This window comes from Bos javanicus, chromosome 15 (genome assembly GCF_032452875.1).
Source record: "Bos javanicus breed banteng chromosome 15, ARS-OSU_banteng_1.0, whole genome shotgun sequence".
Taxonomy (NCBI): domain Eukaryota; kingdom Metazoa; phylum Chordata; class Mammalia; order Artiodactyla; family Bovidae; genus Bos; species Bos javanicus.
Genome location: NC_083882.1, coordinates 77,082,321 through 77,105,621, shown reverse-complemented (window position 1 = coordinate 77,105,621; position 23,301 = coordinate 77,082,321). Strand labels below are relative to the sequence as shown.

General features: G+C 52.2%; 1 protein-coding gene across 3 annotated transcripts in view; it reads left to right on the top strand.

The window, feature by feature from the left end:
- The window catches only part of LRP4 (LDL receptor related protein 4), a 53,550-nt gene that overhangs the window by 5,671 nt on the left and 24,578 nt on the right, over positions 1-23,301 (top strand). For 2 of the 3 annotated variants that reach the window (XM_061381328.1, XM_061381329.1), the window contains exons 2-20: positions 8,447-8,593; positions 9,990-10,106; positions 10,662-10,775; positions 11,157-11,273; positions 11,612-11,740; positions 11,983-12,102; positions 12,731-12,856; positions 13,455-13,580; positions 13,780-13,914; positions 14,284-14,409; positions 15,455-15,685; positions 16,529-16,685; positions 17,793-18,010; positions 18,171-18,347; positions 18,730-18,852; positions 20,702-20,910; positions 21,085-21,166; positions 21,941-22,046; positions 22,789-22,990. In XM_061381328.1, the coding sequence (XP_061237312.1) occupies positions 8,447-8,593; positions 9,990-10,106; positions 10,662-10,775; positions 11,157-11,273; positions 11,612-11,740; positions 11,983-12,102; positions 12,731-12,856; positions 13,455-13,580; positions 13,780-13,914; positions 14,284-14,409; positions 15,455-15,685; positions 16,529-16,685; positions 17,793-18,010; positions 18,171-18,347; positions 18,730-18,852; positions 20,702-20,910; positions 21,085-21,166; positions 21,941-22,046; positions 22,789-22,990 (2,762 nt within the window). The remainder of the gene's footprint in view (positions 1-8,446; positions 8,594-9,989; positions 10,107-10,661; positions 10,776-11,156; positions 11,274-11,611; positions 11,741-11,982; positions 12,103-12,730; positions 12,857-13,454; positions 13,581-13,779; positions 13,915-14,283; positions 14,410-15,454; positions 15,686-16,528; positions 16,686-17,792; positions 18,011-18,170; positions 18,348-18,729; positions 18,853-20,701; positions 20,911-21,084; positions 21,167-21,940; positions 22,047-22,788; positions 22,991-23,301) is intronic. The other variant, XM_061381330.1, reaches the window with a different exon arrangement.

The window sequence follows — 23,301 nt, the reverse complement described above, 5'->3', positions numbered from 1 at the left end:
CTTGGCCCCAGCCTGGGGAGCCGACTGTCACCATGGCCTGGATGAGGACGAGAGATAGTTTTTCTGTTGGGTTGACTACGGCCTGCTGGAAATCAAATACAGATGCTGGGTTCTAATAGCCATACATCTAGCAAATAAGAAGGGCTTCCCAGGTGGCTGAATGGTAAGGAATCTGCCTGCCAAGCAGGAGACGTGGGTTCAATCCCTGGATTGGGAAGATCCCCTGGAGAAGGAACTGGCAACCCACTCCAGTATGCTTGCCAGGAAAATCCCGTGGACAGAGGAGCCTGGCAGGCTATCAGTCCTTGGGGTCGCAAAAGAGTCGGACACAACTTAGCAACAACAGCAACAAAGCAAATAAGAAAGGAGAGGTTCCTCCTCTTTCCACTCCCCCCTCCCCACAACCCCACACTTACCTGCTGTTTAAACAAGAAATTTCAGCCACAGGTTCAGAGAAGGAAAAAAAGTGAATGGCTTTAAAATATACCTCCCCCAAATGAGAATTTCTGCTCCTCTGGGAGTGATCTCTGGCGACCATTTTTGCATAGCAAGTTGGGACATGTAGTCCAAAAATGACAAATGGACTTCTGGGGCAGTTAACACTGGTGAATCTCTTTTCTGTATTGCCGGCGCTGTGATAAGTGTTAGCATGTTTTATCACATTTACTCCTCACCGTATCCTTACTAGGAAGATTCTGTTAGATTCCTGTCTTACAGACGGGAAGGTAAGGCTTGGGCCATTTGCTGTCATACAGCTAGTGAGTAACTGCCCCAGGATCTGAACCCAGAGCCTGAGCTGTTAACCCTCTAATCCACACTGGCTCTTAGAATAGACTCTTTTATATCTATCCTAAACCAGAAGACCCTGATCAGGACTGGTCTCTGTTTTATCTCAGATTGACCTCTCCTCTCTGTTTTCAGTCTTCATCTTCTCAGAGAATCCCAGTGCATAAAGAATTACCTATCGGGTGCTTTTTTTTTTTTTTTTTGATGGAGGGAGGCTTTAAAAAGCTCCCAGGAGATGTGGTTTGTTGCTCTTTGAAGCCATGTGTTATCCTGTGGGCCTTGGGTTTTGAGATGTAGGGGGAGGGGAGAGCAATATTCTGAGCAGCCTCTCAGTGAGCACAGCCGCCTCCAAGCCCTGCTGGATTTGTGGAGTCTTGTTGACTGAGCTCCTGGGCAGGGTGAGGAGACTTCTGAAGACCTGTACGGAGACACAGCTACATTACTGGGTTGAGAGAGAAGATGCAGATGGAGATGGTGGTATTAACAGCAACAACAACAAAAAGTAGCTGCTATGATGTACTTTGTATGTATTATTTCATTTAAACCTCCTATCAACCCTATGAAATGGGTACTACCACCACCCCCATTTCACAAAAAAGGAAACTAATCCATGTCTAAGTTGCTCTGAAATTTAGGTTCTAAATGCTCTTGTCTATGCTTGCCTCCTAGGAATTGGATGATGACAGATTAGGTAAGGATAAAGGATGCCATGTACTTCAAGCTCCCCCAGAGAAGGGCCGTAAAGCGGGACCGTGGTCACAGGACTCTCCCCCGTCTCTTCCTGAGGCCACTTACGCCGCCAACTTAACACATGGGAGCAGCACTGCAGCTTGGCAGACAGTCGAGTTTTTAGACGTCTCAAGCCCTGAAATATTAGGGCTTAATCAAGGGGTGGCTGGATAAGACAGGCTGAGTGAGTCAGATTCTGTAAAAGTAATAGTAGGCGCCGTCATTTATTGAGAGCTTAGTATATGCTAAGGGTTTTTTATGAATTAACTAATTCAATTCTCATAACACCCATGGGAGGTAGGGGCTCTTATCCCAGTTTTCCAAATGAAAAGCTAAGGTAGAAATTAAATAACATGCCCAGGTCCGATGGCCAGTAACTAGCTTCGTTATGTTCCTGTGTTCTTGACACTATGCTCTTCTGCCTCAAAACTTTGGAAGCTGACCTTACTTCTTTTCTGTGTTTGAAACTGGCAAGAGAGGACTGAACTTGCTGGGACTGATAGTCATGTGTCTCATGGTGTCACTTTTGAGAGGGCCCTCGAGGAGAAGAGTTTATCAGATAGATTTTCAAACTAGGTAAGACTGGCCTCTAGGGATCAAGAGACAGAGATACGGAAAGTTATGGACGTCAGTAACTCAGCCTGATAACACAGCAAATGAAAGGAACTCTTTTTGGAGAAAGGAGTGAACTTAAACTTTGCCTGGATACAAGTAGGTAGCCTCTTTAAAAAAGAAGATTCTTGCTTTCTTGAGTATAGGGTAAGTCGGAAATAACCACTTTTATTACTCATGTTCTGGGCTTCCTCTTTTCCTCTGACTTCGGCTCTCACAGGATTCTCAAGGAATTTGTCTTTTTTTTTAATTTTACAAACTTATATGATCCATACTACATGCAAGCATTGAGCGACGCACAGAATACAGATACAAAGCTCCATATCATACAGTTCCAACTGCCAAGAAACTTCTGGTCTAGTAGGAGAACAGCGGTCCCACAGTGGGCTAAGTGCTGCCATAGAGGAGACACCAGGGGCCCCTGGGCACAGGGCAGACGCTTTCAGTTAAGTCAGGCTCCACGGATCCAGGTTGGGCAGCATCAGGAAAGGGTTCACGTCCTGGCCTCCTGCTCTCAACCATTTTCCTTGTTTGGTATTGGTTCCAGAGTTTTGTTTTTTTTTTTTTGTGCAAGGTCTGTCCTCTCAAACAATGGCTGTATAGAAACCCGGGTCTCTCCTGACTCCAGGTGTCTCTTGGGTGAGACCAGATCCATTTCCATGTGGCTTTTGGCTGCTACCCCTTTCGGTTATGTCAGTTTTGTCTTGCGGCACGGGCCTCCCTTTCAGTGGGAGATACTGCCCAAGTAAGCTGAGTAACCTGCCCAAGGATTGGTCTCTTGATTGGCCTGGGTGTAGTTTAGGGTCATTTCAAACAACTTATCCTCATTAAATAAGGTTTGTATCTTCATCATGGCTGCCAGTTGATAGAAAAGAAGACAGCATTGGAGAAAAGAACAGTGTTTAAGAAAACCATTCCTGGTGGCCCAGTGGCTAAAACCCTGTGTTCCCAAGGCAGGGGGCCTGGGTTTGATCCCTGTTCAGGGACCTAGATCCCGCATGTTGCAGCTAAAGAACCCGCATGCTGTGACAAAGATGGAAGATCCCAAATGCTGCAACTGAGACCTGGTACAGCCAAACAAACAAATATTTTTGAAAAAAAGAAAAACGTCCTTCACTTACATAAGTGATGCTCTCTCCCTTTCCCATTGTAATCACTTCCAGGCTGCGAGAGCTGTCATATCCCTATACTCATAGGACAGCCCTTAAGCCTTCTCATTTCTTGTTCAACTTGAAAAAGCTGCTCTGTAGCTGTGTATAGTCACTGGACACCTTGGGCCTCCGGGAAGGTGTGGTCCCTCCTGAGCTGAGTGTTCTGTGAGGTGGTGAGGAGCAGTGCCTCTCCAACTTGAGTGTGCCTCAGTGAGAAGCTTTACTGAAAGTCCGGATGCTGAGACCATAGTAACAGAAGAATATTGGTCTAAGGATCAGAATGGGGCTGCCCTCCTGGCTCTCCTACTTAACCTATGACCTCGGCCAAAGCAGATGACTTACCTGTTAAAAGGGTACGACTGTAATGATTAAATGAGAACACAAGTGTGTGTGCAAAAGTAGCTTGCAAACTGCTAAGAGAAACCGCGGAATTTAATCATTTGTTGTGTGGAGTCCTGCCTTTTTCTGGACCAACACAATACTGAGGCGCTCATTCAAAGGCCTAGGGTTCCATACTCTCCTTGCTTCGCTACTTGACCTTAGAGAAAGGGGAATGGGCCTTTAGCCTTGGCAGTAGCCAGAAGGAGGGGTCACTGCTTGAAATCCATAAACTGTCTGTGCATTTGCTAAATGAGACTGCAGAAAGAAGGACTTGGAAATTCCAGTATTACCAATTCCCTTTTTGGATCTCAGAGATTTGGAAACTCTCATAATAGCAATACCATGTATTGGGAGGCAGGAGCATGAGGGGATTAAGAGCAGAGGGTCTGGAATTGACCTGCCTGTGTGTGAGTGCTGGCTCCAACCCTTAGTATCTGTATGACTTGTCAACAGACTACTCCTCCCTGGGTCTCAGAGTCCTCACCTGTAAGATGGTGATAATAATAACAGACACCTCCCAGGACTATTGAGAGCCTTCAGTGATGTAGCATAAGAAAAGTATTTTAGAAGAGTATTTGGAGAGCACATGGTAAATATTCAGTGAGTGGTGGCTGTATTTTTATAAAGCTTTTGCTGTGTGCTGGCCCTTTGCTAAGAAGTTTACATGGATTTTTAAAATTTAAAACATTTTTTAAAAAGAAAAAAAAAAGCATTTATTTATATATTTGTCTGCACGGGGTCTTAGTTGTGGCACTGGGATCTAGTTTCCTGACAAGGGACCAAACCCAGGCCCCTGGCACTGGGGCTGCAGAGTCTGCGCCACTGGACCACCAGGGAAGTCCCAGATTATTTCGTTTGATCTTTACAAAACCCTTTGCGGTAAAACTATTGTTATTCCCATTTTATGGATGAGGAAACTGAGACTCTGGCATGAACTAACTCGCTCAAAGTTGTAGAGTTAGTGGTAGAACCAGGACTTGAACTCCAGCCTCTCTGACTCTGGAATCTATGTTCTCTCACATGTTCCGCAGTATCTGGTAGTATAAGCAGGTGGATGTCTCTCTTTCTTTCTGAAGAAAGCAGTGAGAAAGTGGTAGGTAACATGGCTGAGATTCGAGTTAACCTCCTAGGAAGGCCCTATGAGCACAGTAACATGTATCCCAAAAGCTGGATTACCGGATGATCAGGGATAGTGAACACTTTGGGAAGAGATCTTTTCCTTGTTGAACAGCATTAAATTTAAGGTCCCATGCCCTCTACGGCCAAAGCAGACTTGCAACGTGGCTGGGAAATAGTGTTTAAGGCCAGAAGCCCCGGGGAGCGCTCTAACTGAACCCTTCTTGAAATGAAGACCGCGTCTTGCCACCCACGGTCATTTGTTTCCTTTCTTCACTCACCATTCTTTCAGTTAAAAAGGGTTAAAAGCTGTCCTTTATGATCACAGCCAGGACTCGAGTGAAAAGGCAGAATTCCACCTCCCAGGATCCCAGAGGGGCAGCAGTTGTCCAGAAGAGCTGAGTCTTGGAGGATAATGTGTCTGTTTACCGTATGAACACCCAAGCCAAGAGTTTGCCTGTCGCCGGCTGCCTGACCTTCACATGCCAACGTTCAGATGTTGCTCTGACAGGCAGGAAGTCGTGCCTTTTCAACAACCAACTTGATGCCCACCGGATGGAATGCTTTGTTTCCAAGTCTGCAGGGGGAAGTCAGGACTTCTGCTATCACTCAGCCAAAGGGGGTTGGGGAGGCTTAAAAAAAAAAAAAAATCCCCTGAAGGCTCTTCTTTACCTACTGAATTCCCCCTTTTTTTTTTTAAGATTTATTTATTTATTAATTATTTTTGGCTGTGTGGGGGCTTTTCTCTAATAGTTGTGAAGTTGTGAGCGGGGGCTACTCTTCCTTGCGATGCGCGGGCCTCTTACCATGCTGGCTTCTCTTGCAGGGCACAGGTTCTAGGCACATGGGCTCAGTGGTTCTGGAGCACAGGCCCAGCTCCTCCGCCTCCTGGAGAATCCTCCTGGACCAGAGATCGAACCTGTGCCCCTGCATTGGCAGGCAAATTCTTAACCACTAGCCTGGATTTCTTCTGACTTGCATGTAGCCTAAGATGCTGCTGTCCATGATCCTGGTACTCAGGTTCTTAGCTTCAAGGCCTTTTAGAAAAGAAGCTAGCCCCCAAATCCTCATGTCCCCATACCTCCAGCCTGCACTTCTGGAGCATCCTTGGTGTGCCCAGGCATGGATCAGCCTCTCCCACATTCATCTTCTCATCTAAGTCTGTGACTTTTTTATATACCAAGCTAAGGGGACTATGGTACTTAATACAAGGTAGCACAACTGGTCAGGGGTCCCAGCTCTGTCCGCTCCAGGTCCAGAGCTTTTTCCTCTTCCCCTCCCTCCCATGCCTTCTCCTCTCCATTCACCCCCTTACCCTGATCGCCTCCTTGGTGTGGCCCTGCTCCCTGCTCTGTGTGGTTAGCAGTATTTCTCAACCTTCCATTTACATTTTAGGCCGGATAACTTATTTGTTTGGGGGCACCTTCCTGTATGTTCGGAGGAGGCAATGGCACCCCACTCCAGTACTCTTGCCTGGAAAATCCCATGGACGGAGGAGCCTGGAAGGCTGCAGTCCATGGGGTCGCTGAGGGTCGGACACGACTGAGCGACTTCACTTTCACTTTTCACTTTCATGCATTGGAGAAGGAAATGGCAACCCACTCCAGTGTTCTTGCCTGGAGAACCCCAGGGACGGGGAGCAGCCTAGCCGACTGCCGTCTATGGGGTCGCGCGGAGTCAGACACGACTGAGCGACTCAGCAGCAGCCGCAGTTCTGTACTTTGTGGACTAATAGCAGCGTCTGTGGCCTTTATCCTCTGACTTCCATCCGCAGCGTCTGTGGGCTTTATCCTCTGACTTCCATCCGCAGCGTCTGTGGCCTTTATCCTCTGACTTCCATCCGCAGCGTCTGTGGCCTTTATCCTCTGACTTCCATCCGCATCGCCAGTTACAACCCAGAATGTCATCACACGTTGCCAAATGCCCCCCAGGGAGAAAAAAACATCCTTCACTGGAAACCACTGTGGCAGCCTATTCTTGCTCTTCATCGTTCCTCCCCGCGAAGGGGGTCAGTGTCTTGGTGAGCCCTATGGCACGGAGTCCTCTGGAATACTTAGTTATTGCTCTTCCATCCCAGCCAGAGTCCCCGAAAACAGTGCTTATAGCTGTGATGAGCTGATCACACTTAGAAAAGTTTCTCCATCCTGCACTTGGGGAGACCTGGAGAGACAGGCGAACTGGCCTTGGAGTAGATGTGCAGCTTCTCCCAGATGGTTTCCTGTGGCTTCCGCAGGAAGTCCTGCATCTTTTCTCGGGCAGCCAATTCCCTCAGCATGTGGAAGGTGAGGGCAAGTCCTCCGCTGAAGGTGGGGTGAGAGCTGTGGTCCTCCACTCCAGAGACATACGTTTTGCCTGTAGTTTCAGAGCTTCACAGATCATAAAGGCTGCCCACCACCCCCCCCCCATCCATCTGCAGGTTAGGGACCCCTGCTTTCTGCTTATCATTGTCCTGGGGGTGGATGTGGAGAGGGAGGGGTCTAGGGAACAGCAGTCCTTTGCTTTCGGTGGGAATAGCAATCCACCCTTTCACTCTGGGCCCTGAACCCTAAAGCTGGCCCCAGGAATATAATGTGAAGTGACGATGGATGTCAAGGAGATGAGCCAAGAGAGGAACGCTGGGCCCCGGAAAATAGGAAAGGAAGCGGGGTGGCATTTGGGAGCTGACTCCTTCCCCATTCCAGCCCAGCCCGAGGGCAGCACCCAGCGGAGGGGAGGACAAGGAGAAGAAAGCAAGTGGGGGAGATGAGCAAGGGAGAGGTGGCCCCCATCCTTCCCAGCTGCAGCAGCCCAGCGGGTTAGATGAATGCTGGTGTGGGGGGTGGGAAGAGTGACCCTGGCAGAACCCTTTGTTCCAGCTGAGGCTGGAGCGGGGGCACCGAGCCATTCACACGCCATCCCAGGGCATCCTGCTGGGCACGCTGGGGAGGGGGCGCAGCGGCCGGTCATGGGACTTGGCCAGGCAGATAGCTGGATGCTCAATAGGGAAGCCCAGCTGCGTGCAGCGAGGGCTGGGGGCGGGGCAGCCCCTGCCATCCTTCCTCCGGGCCACGGCCAGGCCCGCAGACAGGAAGGCCCCGGCTGGCCCCAGTCGCTCTGCCCCAGGGGAACCTGGTCTCCCTACCCTGTATCCCGTCCCCCCTTCTCCTGGTCGCCCCCCTTAGAGGTGCGCTCTGACTGTAGGACTCCCAGCAGTGTCTGCTGCTTCCTGCTCCTCGGTGTGACTTCTCATCCCCAGAGGGGCGCCAGCATTTTAATTCAGCGTCCGCGTCCTGAATAGAGGCAAAAGCATCCATAAAGCCACCTGGATTCAGAGGGAAGGACCTGGAAGCCTTTGTGCATTGGCCTCCTGTCCCTGATTCCCTTTCCTCGGGACCAGTAGCCCTGCAATTGGCGTCATTTGTCTCTGGTCCTTTGCGGGTGTGCAGAAAACCCTGTCATAGAGGGGAGACCCGGGCCGTCTGTGAGCCCAAAGTCAGACAGTATCTTCTGGACTGTTTGTGCCTAGAGGAGGGGGACGGCACCATGACGTCACCCACATCTCCCCGCAGTTGTCTCCGTGACCTCCTGGGTAACAGTGCCCCTAGACTCGGCTCCTCTACCTTGCCCCACCTGGAATGGGTTTTGGTTGGGTGGGAGCTGAGCCCTCACTGGTTCCTCTTTTCTCTGCCCAGGACTGGCCAGCAGCCCCGAGTGTGCCTGTGGTCGGAGCCACTTCACGTGTGCAGTGAGCGCCCTCGGAGAGTGTACCTGCATCCCTGCCCAGTGGCAGTGTGATGGAGACAACGACTGCGGGGACCACAGCGATGAGGACGGATGTAGTGAGAACCCTCCCCCTGCCCCGGGCTCTTGGGAGGGTGATGGATATAAACAGATGGGAGGTTTCCTCACAGTGTGTATGGCTTCAACCTTCCCCTGTTTCCCATATTTCCACACACGTATAGTCAATAAATGGTAGCTTAGCTGGTAAAGAATCCGCCTGCAATGTAGGAGACCCCGGTTCGATTCCTGGGTGGGAAGCTCCCCTAGAGAAGGAATAGGGTACCTTCTTCAGTATTCCTGGGCTTCCCTGGTGGCTCAGATGGTAAAGAGCCTGCCTGCAATGCAGGAGACCTGGGTTCGATCCCTGGGTTATTGGGAAGATTCCCTGGAGGAGGGCATGGCAACCCACTCCAGTATTCTTGCCTGGAGAAATCCCCATGGACAAAGGAGCCTGGCGGGCTGCAGTCCATGGGGTCACGAAGAGTCAGACACAACCGAGCGACTGAGCACACCCAATATAGCCAATAAAACAGAGACTTTAAACAAGCACAGGAAAAAACAGCCTTGAATAGATCTCTGTATTTGTGTGCGTGTGTATTTGTGATGCATATTTGTGTATTTTTAAATGTGCACACTATACGTGGATGCAGACTGTTTATTTCTTACGTTGGTATTCTGTGTAATCCCACCTTTTTAAATAACATAAACTTGGTAAGAAATTTTATATTCTTGTTAAGTCTCCCTTTTCCCATAGTGTGATAACGTTCACCACAGGCTAGGGTGCCCTGGATACACGTCCTGGACGTGTAGCAGTATTGCTCCTGAGCCAGTTACGTGTCTGGGTTCTGGGGTGTGGCCCCCACCCCGGCAGCACCTACATCTGAGGGAGGCTAATTAGTCTCGTAAGAGTGAAGCTATAGCCCGGACCTTATTACCCCTAACCAGTTTAGCTAATTGCGATGGTGGTAAATGGCTCACTTTCATGGAGCACTTTCATATGCATTATCTCAAAAGACCTCTCTGAGTCAGTTATAATTATCCCCATTGTACAGTCGGAAGAACCTGGAGCTAGGTGAGGGTAACTGGCTTGTGTGATAAAAGTAATGAGTTCTAGAACTTGACATCGAGCCCAGGTGTGTCAGCCATTATTTAATAAGAGGAATGGCGTGGGGCGGGGCGGGGTGCGGAATACATTTGCTTCTCTTTTCATGCTTTCCTTCACTGCTTTCCGGGTGGTTTTGAGTTCCTCGGACTCTTCTGTCCTGTGAACCCCTGAGGAAGCTCTCTCTTCTTAGCTGCTGTTTCTGCCTGGTTCTGTATTAGTGGGCGCCAGGGGCAGTTGGAGGAGCCAGTGAGGAGGGACCGTAATTCAGACAGAGCCAGAGGGAAAGATGGGGCCTGCCTGAGTAAGTGCCCCAGACTGACCCCTGTTCCCCTCCCGTTCCCGGGGCTCAGAGTTGCCCACCTGCTCCCCTCTCGACTTTCACTGTGACAACGGCAAGTGTATCCGCCGCTCCTGGGTGTGCGACGGGGACAACGACTGTGAGGATGACTCGGACGAGCAGGACTGTCGTGAGTGCTGGGCGGGGCTGGGCGGCTGAGGGCCGGCTGGGCGGGGCAAGGCGTTTCGATCAGAAAACGAGGCCCCGGTTTTTCACCATAGAGGATAATGTTTGCTGTGGGTTTATCACATATAGCTTTTATCATGTTGAGGTATGTTCCTTCTATTCCTGCTTTCTGGAGGGTTTTTATCATAAATGGATGTTGAATTTTGTCAAAGGCTTTCTCTGCATCTATTGAGATAATCATGTGGTTTTTATCTTTCAATTTGTTAATGTGGTGTATTACATACACCCATGGCTGATTCATGTCAGTGTATGGCAAAACCACTACAATATTGTAATTACCCTCCAATTAAATACAAAATAAATAAAGAAAAGAAAAGAAAATGAGGCCCCAGCCCTTGGTCTTTGGCTGTTGTCCTTCCACCTCCTCTCTCGGCTTATCTAAGCCCCCCTGGAGGTGGGGGACAGCCAGCTCCCCAGCTCCCTAGGGCAGTATCGGAGCTGCTCTGCTCCACCAGGCTTCCTGCTGGGTGTCCGGGCGCTGACTGCTCTGTGCCCACAGCCCCCCGGGAGTGTGAGGAGGACGAGTTCCCCTGCCAGAATGGCTACTGCATCCGGAGCCTGTGGCATTGCGATGGTGACAATGATTGTGGCGATAACAGTGATGAGCAGTGTGGTGAGCGGTGCTCCAGGGGGGCGGCGGGGGACAGGCAGGGAGGCTGGTGGATGGCCTGGCCGAGGCAGGGGCAAGAGCCTCAGGGGCCCTAGCACTGCCCAACCCTTGAACTGCCTGGGTATCTGGAGCAGCTGGAGGAGAGCAGGATGGGGAGATGGGCCCGACACCCCGGGGACCACAGAACGGGAACCTGAGGCCAGTCTCTCCAGAGCCTCTTCTTTCCCCTCAGGAGTCTATACCGAACCCACGGAGTCTTGCAGGGCCTGGGTCAGACTCCCAGGGGGCAGCGAGGGTGGGAGTCAGGGAGGATGACCGGAGGGTAACCGGTGCGGCTCCTGCAGGACTGCTGTCCCACTGTGTACCCCCCTCCCCACCCCCCAGACATGCGCAAGTGCTCGGACAAGGAATTCCGCTGCAGCGATGGAAGCTGCATTGCTGAGCACTGGTACTGCGACGGAGACACCGACTGCAAAGACGGCTCCGACGAGGAGAGCTGTCGTGAGTGGCCCCAGGACTCAGGCTGCCGGGCTGGGCTGGGGGCAGAGGGCGCCATGCGGTGGGCTGAGGGCCAGGCCGACGAGTGAAAGGACAGCGCAGGTCGGCCGGCGGGAGGGTGGGTTCTTAGGCAACAGCTCCTCCTGGGCGGGGCCGGGAGGGAACAGGTGCCCCAGGTGAGAAGGGAGGCCTCCCTTTGGTCCTCTGGCAAATGGGCGTGTATCAGGGCCACGCCCAAGGAAACTTCTGTGTCTGAGTGCCTGGCCCCTTGGAGGAGTCCGGGCCCTTCTCCTCTGAGGGGGCCTGAGTGCGTGCCCTTCTCCGCCTTGCCCTCCTTCCAGCCTCAGCAGTGCCAGCACCCCCGTGCAACCTGGAGGAGTTCCAGTGTGCCTACGGCCGCTGCATCCTCGACATCTACCACTGCGATGGTGATGACGACTGCGGAGACTGGTCTGACGAGTCTGACTGCTGTGAGCACTCTGGCCAGCGGGGTGGAGGAGGGGAGGCCGGCTGGGAGGAGCTCCTGGCGGGGCGGGGGTGAGGCCCGGTTGCCAGCTGGGGCAGGAGCTCAGGAGAGGAGCTTCTAGAGTCCCTGGTTCCCTATGGGGCCAACCTGGAGGAGCCAGGGTGCCAGGGCTGTTGCTTCCTGGTCCACGGTGGGACGCTGTGTGTGTAGACTGGCTTAAGACAGAAGCCTGGCGTGTCTCCCCAGCCTCCCACCAGCCCTGCCGCTCTGGCGAGTTTATGTGTGACAGTGGCCTGTGCATCAACGCGGGCTGGCGCTGTGACGGCGACGCGGACTGTGATGACCAGTCTGATGAGCGCAACTGCAGTGAGTGGGGGGCAGTGCCAAGGTCTGGGCCGGAAGCAGGGACAGGCCACCTCTGATAAAGCTCCAGGATAGTTAAGACAGGTCCACCATGTACAGTCGTGTAGGCTGGGCACTGCACAAAGGTGGTAGGTCCAAAGGATGCCAGTCCCCCAGTAGACTTATTTATTCCATAATTCTCTAGATCTATATAGTCATCATGGCAGTTTTCCAGCAGATGGCAGTAAAATGTCTTGAGGAAAAGACACCTTTTTTTGATTCCCACAGAGATGCCATAGAGACCAACTGTGACCCTGGTGTCAAGAAGAGTGTCAAAGGGATTTCACTGCAGTCCTTTAGTTAAGATTTAACTTTGAAGACAGGGGTGCCGGTTTGATCCCTGTTTAGGCAGTTAAGCTCCCTCTTGCCTCCTGGCCAAAAAAATCCAAAACGCATAACAGAAACAACACTGTAACAATTCAACACAGACTTTAGCCCCCCAAAAAGAAAAATGGTCCACATCAAAAAAGAAAAAAAAAATCTTAGGAAAAAAAGTGGCGTGGGTGCTGGCGTGAAGTGCAACCTAGGGTGGCAGGGTGGGGCTTCAGGCTAAAGCGGGGTCAGCCTTTCATCAGCCCTGTGCTTTGCCCAGCCACCTCGGTGTGTACAGCGGAACAGTTCCGCTGTCGGTCGGGCCGCTGCGTCCGTCTGTCCTGGCGCTGTGATGGGGAGGACGACTGTGCGGACAACAGCGATGAAGAGAACTGTGAGAACACGGGTAGGGTCTCCCTGGAGAGCCCCAGGCCCCTTAGCCCGTAGTTAGTCTGGAGCAAGGAGGTGGAAAGAGGGTGTTACTGCTGCCTCTCCAGTCGGGCCAACATGATGCTTTCATCAAGTCTTGCCCATGGCCTGGATTCTTCCTGCTTGTCTCAGTTACCAGTGTCAAATCAGGTGCATCTGTTGACCCGCAGCCTCACAGCCCGGAACACAATATCAGGGCCGGGAGTTTCAACGGTCTCTCACATTCTTACTCACACGTGGCCAGCGCCTGTTCCTCTGGCCTGCTCTCCGGTTGACAGCCCTACGCCCCCTCCCCTAGCCGCACAGGTGCCTGACACATGGGTGGGCTCTCTCATTCTGCCCCACGTCCCATCTTACCGTGCCACTGTGCTGTCCTGGGGAGAACACGAACGCAGACAGCCCTGTCTGAGCTGTTTCCTGCTCTGGACCCCGACCCTCCCACCTTGAGTCTCATCTGTCTCCAGCTCGGCATAGAAAATGACAGGCTCCCATCTTTTTTTTGTTGTTGACCCAAGCCCCGTCAGCCCTGCCTGGCACTGACCTGGCTCTCCTTCCCTCCTCATCTTCCTCTCTAGGAAGCCCCCAGTGTGCCTCAGACCAGTTCCTGTGTTGGAACGGGCGCTGCATCGGGCAGAGGAAGCTGTGTAACGGGGTCAACGACTGTGGGGACAACAGCGATGAGAGCCCCCAGCAGAACTGCCGTGAGTGTCCCCACCCCACTCCCCGGGTGCGCCCGCCCATGGTTTGTGGCCGCACCCCACCCATCTGCTTCAAAGAGAGTCCTCCCCAGGGACGCTTGCAGCCCCGGGAGCTGTTCTTCGTGGTCCAGGTGGAATGCCAAGTTGGCCGTCTGGGGGAGGATTCCGGGCTCAACTCCCATCTCTGGCTTGGCTGGCACAGGGCCCCGGACGGGTGAGGAGAACTGCAGTGTTAACAACGGCGGCTGTGCCCAGAAGTGCCAGATGGTGCGGGGGGCCATCCAGTGTACCTGCCACACCGGCTACCGGCTCACTGAGGATGGGCGCACCTGCCAGGGTGAGCTGGGGCCCCCTGGGCGGGAGCAGGGCGGGGGGCTGGGTTAGCCATGGGTCAGCCCTCTGAGAGACGTGACCGTGTGTCATTTTCTCAATAGCCCCGGGAGCTGGGGGTTGTTGTCCCTCTCGTTTCGAAGACAGGGGGAAATGAAAGCTCAGAGAGGTTGTCACTTAATGAAGGTCACAGTGCCGATGAATAGCAGAGCTGGGACCCCAGCCCAGCTCAAAACCCTTAACCACTTGCTCTGTAGGCTTCCCGCTGGACCTGGGAAGTAGGCGGGTGTGTGGGCAGGAAAGAGCTGGTCAGCTTGGGAGCTCGGGCTGGAAGATGGTAGAACCGAGATCACCTGCCCTTGCTCCGTCGTCATAGATGTGAACGAATGTGCCGAGGAGGGGTACTGCAGCCAGGGCTGCACCAACAGTGAGGGGGCTTTCCAGTGCTGGTGTGAAGCAGGCTACGAACTCCGGCCTGACCGGCGCAGCTGCAAGGCTCTGGGTAAGGGGGAGCGGGGGTTGGCATTTGGCTGGGTGGGCAGAGAGCTGAGCAGGGCAGCCAGGGGCTCTGGTGCTTGGAGATTGGTAGAGTTAGAGAGATGGTTTTTTTTGGGGGGGGGCCTTTTAATTTTATATTGAGGTATAGCCGATTAACCGGAGAAGGCAATGGCACCCCACTCCAGTACTCTTGCCTGGAAAATCCCATGGATGGAGGAGCCTGGTGGGCCGCAGTCCATGGGGTCGCTAAGAGTCAGACAAGACTCAGCGACTTCGCTTTCACTTTTCACTTTCCTGCATTGGAGAAGGCAATGGCAACCCACTCCAGTGTTCTTGCCTGGAGAATCTCAGGGACGGGGGAGCCTCGTGGGCTGCCGTCTATGGGGTCGCACAGAGTCGGACACGACTGAAGCGATTTAGCAGCAGCAGCAGCAGCATAGCCGAATAACAAGTTTGAGCAAACTTGTCTTCATCTGGGAGATGGTGAAGGACAGGGAAGCCTGGCGTGCTGCAGTCCATGGGGTCGCAAAGAGTCGGACACGACTGAGCAACTGAACAACAGAATCGTCAGTTAACAATGTTGGGATAGTTCAGGTGCACAGCAAAGGGACTCAGCCACACATGTACATGTATCCATTCCCCCGTACTCCCCTCCCATCCAGGCTGCCATGTAATATTGAGCGGAGTTCCTTCTGCTACATAGGTCCTTGTTGGTTATCCATTTTAAATATAGCAGCGTGTACATATTCATCCCAAACTCCCTAACTATTGCCTCCCCATATCCTTCCTCCCTGGGGACCATAAGTTCGTTCCAGAGAGATGTTTCCATAGCATTAAAATGGATTGTGAGTTGCATTCTGGGCCCCAAGAATGGGATGAGGTGTACGCTTTGCAGGCTGCCAGTCTTCTCATAATGATGGATGCTGACAGCTTGAGACATGCCCTAGTGGGCCAGGAGGCTCCTTGGAGCTTGGAGGGGTGCATGCTGATGGCTGCCAGGGAGCAGCTCTGGAGCCCAGTTGGGGCCCCATTTCTATGCCACGTCCCAGGGCCGGAGCCTGTGCTACTGTTCGCCAATCGCATCGACATCCGGCAGGTGCTGCCGCACCGCTCCGAGTACACGCTGCTGCTCAACAACCTGGAGAACGCCATCGCCCTGGACTTCCACCACCGGCGCGAGCTTGTCTTCTGGTCCGACGTCACCCTGGACCGGATCCTCCGCGCCAACCTCAACGGCAGCAACGTGGAGGAGGTTGTGTCTACAGGGCTCGAGAGCCCAGGTAAGGAACGGGGACCCGTGGGGAGGGGCAGGGCCACACCACATGCAACAGCACCCAGGGAGGAACACGGGAGTGGCCACAAACCTTTAGGCAGCAGAACGTCTCACAGTGAAGCCTTGCATGCAGCTCTAATACCGAAAATGTTCATTAGTCTACAGTCATTTTATAGGCTCAGATTTGTAATATTTGCTTGTTATTGAGCTCGATCACTGAGAATACTGAGACCATTTCGTTGAATGGAACTGTTTGAAACCAGAGATTTGTGGATGACAGCTGTAATTCTCTATCAGCCTGGCATCCCATCTAATTCTGACTTTTGTTTTGATTACTTCATATTAGGAATATTCTGATGGACCCAGATAGATAGCATCCAAATGTTTGCAGATTAGAAAAACAGTAGCTCGCTCTGCCATCTCATGCCATTCGACAAGCAGGGGAAGTGGGTTAGAATTCGGTATTAATTAAGCACATTTGACTCAGATGCTTATGGAACTGATGATGTTCCCCTGTAAAACCCTGAGGCACAAATTGCAAACCCCCGGGCCAGTAGGGGCCAGGGAGCTAGGATTCCGGAAGTGGAATGTGATTGGCTGAGAGGAGGAAACGCATGACCTTGGATGGTTACCTGAGTTCTCTTTGCCTCAGTTGCTTCATCCTCATGGGGATTATTATAGCACGTAACTCACACAGTTGTAACAATTCAAGGTAAAACGTGTGTTTGTAAAATGGTGAGAAGAGTGCCTGGCCCAGAAACAGGTTCGTGCAAGAGTCGCCCTTGTTTCTATAGCACACAGGGGCCCCCGCTGAAGCCCTGACGCTCTTTCCATGACCTCTTTCCACCAGGGGGCCTGGCTGTGGATTGGGTCCATGACAAACTCTACTGGACCGACTCGGGGACTTCAAGGATTGAGGTGGCCAACCTGGACGGGGCCCACCGGAAGGTGCTGCTGTGGCAGAACCTGGAGAAGCCCAGGGCCATCGCCTTGCACCCCATGGAGGGGTGAGCGAGTTGTGACTCCAGCTGCCACGTTCCTCTTACATCCTTTAGGGACAGTTCCTCCGCCACCTGGGCCAGGCTTTACTGGGGGGCCAGGGGACCTCACAGTGTGGTGTTAATAGCCTTGGCTCTGCACCCAGACGCACCTGGGTTTCCAGCTCTTCGGTAACTGACTGTATGGCCTTGGGCTAGTTCATCTCTCTAGGCTTCCATTTTACTTATTTCTAAACTGGTGATAAAAATATACCTACCTCACAGCTGTGTGAAGATGAAGTGAGGTGATGCATTTTAAATGGCACAACACACATTATGTAAGTGGTAGCTGTTTAGTACCGTTGTTATTAGTTTATAGGGTTGAGCGAATTAATAAAAATTAGTAATTTTATCATTAGAAGAAAGGTCTTTTGCAGGGGAAGTTCTTTGCCTCTGGCTTTTAAAAATTAAGTGCAGTCGATTGAGAGGGGTGTCTTCTAAGACCCTACAGTTATAGGTCCCCTGGTTTAGAAGCGTAGTGTGTGTGCGGTACGTGGCATGTGTGTGCGTGTGCGGTACGTGGCATGTGTGTGCGTGTGCGGGTGTGAAAATGACAAAAGGCAGCGGCAGAGCCGTGACCAAGAGGAAAATGCCTGTCCCGAGTCGTAACCCACTAGTATTTTTTGTTTCACAAGGTCAGGATTTTCATCTGTTTTGTTCACTGCCATGCTCTCAATACGAAAAGATATGCTCATCTCATAGCAGATACTCCAAAATATTTTTGTTAAATGAATACATTCTCTGTCTAGAGACATTTAAATTCAAGCATTGGGGGACTTCCCTGGTGGTCCTGTGGTTAAGATTCCGTACTTCCAATGCAGGGGGCATGGGTTGGATCCCTGGTCAGGGAACTAAGGACCCACATGCCATGCTATGTGGCCAAAAATTTGTTTTTTAATAATAATAAAATAAATAATTCAAACATTGAAAAACATTCTGTAAACCCAACAGAATGTATTTCCTACCAGTTGGAGTCCCCTGGGTGAAATCAGTAAGAGCCCCCTGCCTGATTACTATGCTGGGTACCTTACCTGCCCTCTACTGCCTGCCTCCCAATGTCCTTTTCTCTCTTCCCAGGACCATTTACTGGACAGACTGGGGCAACACCCCCCGCATCGAGGCCTCCAGCATGGATGGCTCTGGCCGCCGCATCATCGCTGATACCCATCTCTTCTGGCCCAACGGCCTCACCATCGATTATGCCGGGCGCCGTATGTACTGGGTGGACGCTAAGCACCACGTCATTGAGAGGGCCAATCTGGACGGGAGTCACCGCAAGGCTGTCATTAGCCAGGGTGAGGCCCTTCCTTCGCTCTCCTTCATCTCTCGTTCTGCTTACCCTGTCCCAGCCCCCAGAAGCCTTTGGCAGAGGGTGAGATTTGTACAGATGCCAGGCCTGGCCCCAGGGGCCGGGCAGGCCATGTGTAGACTGAGGTCGTCCTGGACTTTCCCCAGGCCTCCCGCATCCCTTTGCCATCACGGTGTTTGAAGACAGCTTGTACTGGACAGACTGGCACACCAAGAGCATCAATAGTGCCAACAAATTTACTGGCAAGAACCAGGAGATCATTCGCAACAAACTCCACTTCCCCATGGACATCCACACCCTGCACCCCCAGCGCCAGCCTGCAGGTAAAAAAGAACGCCCACCTGGTGAGCTTCCAGTGCTTCTGAGAACCTTCCTTGCACCTGTCAACAGTTGCCAGGGTTCCCAGCAAGGAAATTTAAGGTTGGTGCTGGTGTGGACTCATTCCGCCCTCTGCTGGACCCGTAGGGTACAACATGGAGACTTAGGAAAGACTCATTCTGCTTTGCTCTCCCCCATCTAATTCATGCAAACATTTCCTGTGTGTCAGGTATTCACTCTGCTCGTAGGTGGGGGCAGATATACAAAATAAGAAGACATAGTTTCTTCCTTCCGGAAGATCGTGCCTTTGCTACACTCCCACTCACTAGCCTTGGGACCCCTTCTGCCAACCTCACCTGACCCTCTTGCTCTGGGCTTTTTGAGCAGGGAAAAATCGCTGTGGGGACAACAACGGAGGCTGCACCCACCTGTGTCTGCCCAGCGGACAGAACTACACCTGTGCCTGCCCCACCGGCTTCCGCAAGATCAGCAGCCACGCCTGTGCCCAGAGTAAGTGGCTTTAGGGCCCCTGCCTCAGTGGACCTGCCTTGTGAGGGTGGGTGGAGCAAACAAGGGGGAGGAGTTTGGGAATTGCCTGGTTAGGGGAGGAGCCAGCTCCTCAGGCAGCCCCTGGAGAGGAAGAAGGTAAGGAGCTGAGGGCTGAGGGCCCAGCGGTCATCCCTGAAGGCTCAGGGACACCACAGAGTCAAGCATGAACCCCTGCAAACAGGTTCACCCAGGACGCTTTGTCCCTAGGCAGCAGGAGGTTTCCAGACCCTTCTATAAAGCAAGGGAACGGTTTCCTAGCTCTTTACCTTTGGGGCTTCCTTGGTGGCTCAGACAGTAGAGCGTCTGCCTGCAATGTGGGAGATCCAGGTTCGATCGCTGGGTCAGGAAGATCCCCTGGAGAAGGAAATGGCAACCTACTCCAGTATTCTTGCCTGGAAAATTCCATAGACAGAGGAACCTGGTAGGCTGTATAGTCCATGGGGTCGCCAAGAGTTGAACACGACTGAGTGACTTCACTTTTACCTCTAGCATCACCCTAGAGACTGTCTTAGCCCCTAAGCCAGAGAGTAAGGTAAAGACATCTGATGATGCTCTATATACAGAGGCCCAGGATAAATAAGTGTCTAGTGAGTGAAAGATGATGGGTTCCCTGGGGGCTCCCTGAACTGCTGCTTTGGCTTCCTTTGAGTGCCTGAAGGTATATTGCCTTGAGAGGGTGGGCCTTGTCTAGCTCAGAGGCGCAGGTGATTTTTTTCCTAAGAATAGTCCAGAGAGGAGTGATCCAACTGGGTGGCACACCCAGCCAGGGGCCGGGGAGATGCTTCACACATCACGGCTCTTCTGTTACTGCTGCGTGCCTACTGCCCTCCTTGTCTCTGGTGAAAACCAAATTTCTCTCAGGACCTAGGTCCTTTCCAGAGAGTGAAACTATTCCAGGGAACAGAGGCAGGAGTCATTCAACGCACTTTGAATTGAGAACCTTGTTTCCTTACATTCTCCTGTGCCCAGCTCTTCCCATGTGGTCTTGATGAGATGCAAGGAAGTTCCCCCAAAAGAAGTTCAGTTGATAAAGTGATGCAGGAAGTGCCTTTCTAAGCAGAATAGTAGACTTGGAAATATTCAGACAGACTGGAATAGGGGCAGGGGATGGAGAAGAGCCAGCTGGGAAAATGCTGAATAGGAGTGTGGCCAGAACTCCACCTTTGAAGTCAGACCTGAGTTCAAGTCCCCTGCTCCGGTGCTTGGTAGCTGTGGGATCCTGGGCCAGTTCCTGGGCCCCTGTTAGCCTCTGGATCGTTGATCCAGAAAATGAGAATAAGAATAGTGTGAACCACAAAGGACTGTTAGGAGGGTAAATGAGACAAGTCAAGGAAAACAGGAAGCTCAGTGCCGGGCAAGGAGCAGGTACTCAGCAAATAGTCATTATTGGCCCGAGTCGTGAAGAGCATAGAGGAAGGGGTCTTAGACCACGCAGTGGAGCAGAAGTCCTGAAGCAGACGTGGAAGGCAGAGAGGTGGGGTGGGGGCTTGACAGGGATCTAGCCCAGTCCACTAGGGGACCCTGAGCAAAGTAAGAGCGGAGGAGAGTCGAGATGCAGCTGACAGACACTTGAACAGGATGCCCTTCTGGGCCCTGCTGGCGTCTATTTCCATTGGCTCCTCAAGTCTGATGGTGCCAGCACGGGCTGCCCAGTGCTCAGAGGGGGTCTGAGGTGTGAAGCAAAGGGAACAAAGGGCACCAGACCCCAGGAAGTGTGGTCGAACCAGATGTCCCGCAGGCGAGCGTCTGTGTCTGCCACTGTTATCGGATTTAGAGCATTAAAAGAAGACCCCTTTCGGCCTTTGATCAGGTCTTGACAAGTTCCTGCTTTTTGCCCGAAGGATGGACATCCGTCGGATCAGCTTCGACACAGAGGACCTGTCCGACGATGTCATCCCACTGGCTGATGTGCGCAGCGCTGTGGCCCTTGACTGGGACTCGCGGGATGACCACGTGTACTGGACAGACGTCAGCACTGACACCATCAGCAGGGCCAAGTGGGATGGAACAGGGCAGGAGGTAGGGCCGGACGTGGGGCACAGGCCCTCAGGGAGGGCAGGGCAGAAGGGGTGGGATTCACCCTTTCCCAGGGAAGGGCCTCCCAGACCTTTGCTAGCCTGCCAGTTGCTGGCGTTTGGGCCCCAGAGCTGGGGTGCAAGTCCGGTTGGTGATACAGTCTTGCTTCCCGCCCAGGTGGTAGTGGACACCAGTTTAGAGAGCCCGGCAGGCCTGGCCATTGACTGGGCCACCAACAAGCTCTACTGGACAGATGCAGGTATGTAAAGGGCACGTGTGGCCTGACACTCTGGGATCTTCTTATTTAAAGCCCTGGCCTCAGCTCGAAAGAACCTAGTGTCCCTCCTAGCTCATTTCCGTCTTGACCTGAAGTCCTTGGTCAGTCAGGAGTGGTTGGGCTGCTGCCAAACTGAAGTTAGAAGCTCACATCTGAGGGTTTGGCATTTGCCATTCAAGTGGCAGCTACTTCTGCTGTGCAGCTGATGCTTGAGAATGTTTTGAGGCATTTCAGATGAGAAGCCTATACCCTGTGGTTTTCCTTCCATCACTGTTTTGGTGAAAGAGGCATTTTCTATTAGGCAGGTAAGAGTGGGAGGCAGGGAGAGTGCCTTAAATGAGAGCTACTCAAAGTGTGGTCCCTGGACCAGCAGCGTCAACATCACCTGGGAGCTTGTTAGAAATGCAGATTCCTGGGCCCCGCCCCAGACCTGCTCAATCAGAATCTTTGGGGCTTAGGAATCCGTATTTTCACAGGCTCTTCTGGTTCTTAGGCACAGTACAGTTGGAGAAGCATGGCCTTAAATTATCAGAATGGGTTACTTGGGTTGAAGAAGCCTTAGTCTTCCAAGAAACGGAGCTAATCAATTCCTTGAATTTCTTCTTGAAATTCAGGTCCCTCCATGTTCATTGCTTTTATCACAAAGTATTTCTTGAGGATTTGTGGCACACCGAGCTCTGTGCTGGGCGTGGAAGGTAAGAGGGTGAACGACCAAGACTCGAGTTGATATCTTTGCCCGCACTGACTTCTTGGCAGGGACAGACCGGATTGAAGTGGCCAACACGGACGGCAGCATGAGGACGGTCCTTCTCTGGGAGAACCTTGATCGCCCCCGGGACATCGTGGTGGAGCCCATGGGCGGGTGAGCGCCTGCCCCTCTGGAGCAAGCTCCCCTCACCCCCGATCTGAGGACTAGAGTGCAGTCTGGAGCCTAGGGAGAGAGGCCAGATCTTACAGGCACACCGAGGAAGCACGAGCAGCCTCAGAGCATCGTGACCAATCTGTCTCCTTCATGGCCAAGGAAATCTTTTACATCTAAAAATTATTTTTCCTTCTTTTTCTTTTTTGTTTTTGCTTTTTGGTCTGCTTACTAAAGTAAGCCATTGTCTTTTTAAACAGTTTATCGAGAGTGACAATTCTCTCCAATGTCACTCTCCAAAAGTAACTGTTGTTAACAGTGGAGGGTAGTGTTTCCAGATTTTCTTCCCTGTGTATGCACACATATGGTGGTGGTGGTGGTTTTTGTTTGACAACATACTGTAGCTGTATCTTGTTTTTTTCACGTGGCTATATATCTTGGATATCTTCCCATTTGATTAGTAGATTTTTTTTTTCTTGATGGTTATATAGAATTCTGTTAAGTTGATGTACCGTAATTCTTTAACCTATCCAGTCAAGTAAATATTTAAGACCTTTGGTGGTTTTTGGTAGTGATATAAGATGTAAGACCTTCAGAGACAGCTCTGAACCCAGGAGGGAGCTGGAAACTGAGGCAAGAGGCTGGGGAGGCTGTGGGGCAGCCACTGCAAGTAGAAACCCTCGGGCCCTGGGAACCCTGAATCCCCAACTGGAAGGCTTGTAAGACCGCCCTTGCCTGTGCCCAGGTACATGTATTGGACGGACTGGGGTGCAAGCCCCAAGATTGAGCGAGCCGGCATGGATGCCTCAGGTCGGCAGGTCATCATCTCTTCCAATCTGACTTGGCCTAATGGATTAGCCATCGACTATGGGTCCCAGCGGCTCTATTGGGCTGATGCCGGCATGAAGACGATTGAGTTTGCCGGACTTGATGGCAGCAAGAGGAAGGTAAGCGTGGCACATGGGCATCCTCCCACAGCCTCGACCGCCTCCCCAACGGGGCTTCCTGGCTGGCAGCTGACGGGACCCAGGGAGGCCTAGGGCAGATCCAGTGTGGGGTGAATGCTATTTCTCTGAGACTATGGCTGTACTCCAGAGCCTGGGGTCCCTGCTCCTTGATGATAAAAGCGAACTAGGGACCATGTGGCTTGTGGGCCGGGGTATAAGCGCTTTCCTAATAACCATCACCACAAATGCTAATTTATCACCAGTCACATACTAGGCCCATGACCTCTCTCTCTCTGTCTGTTAATTTTGGT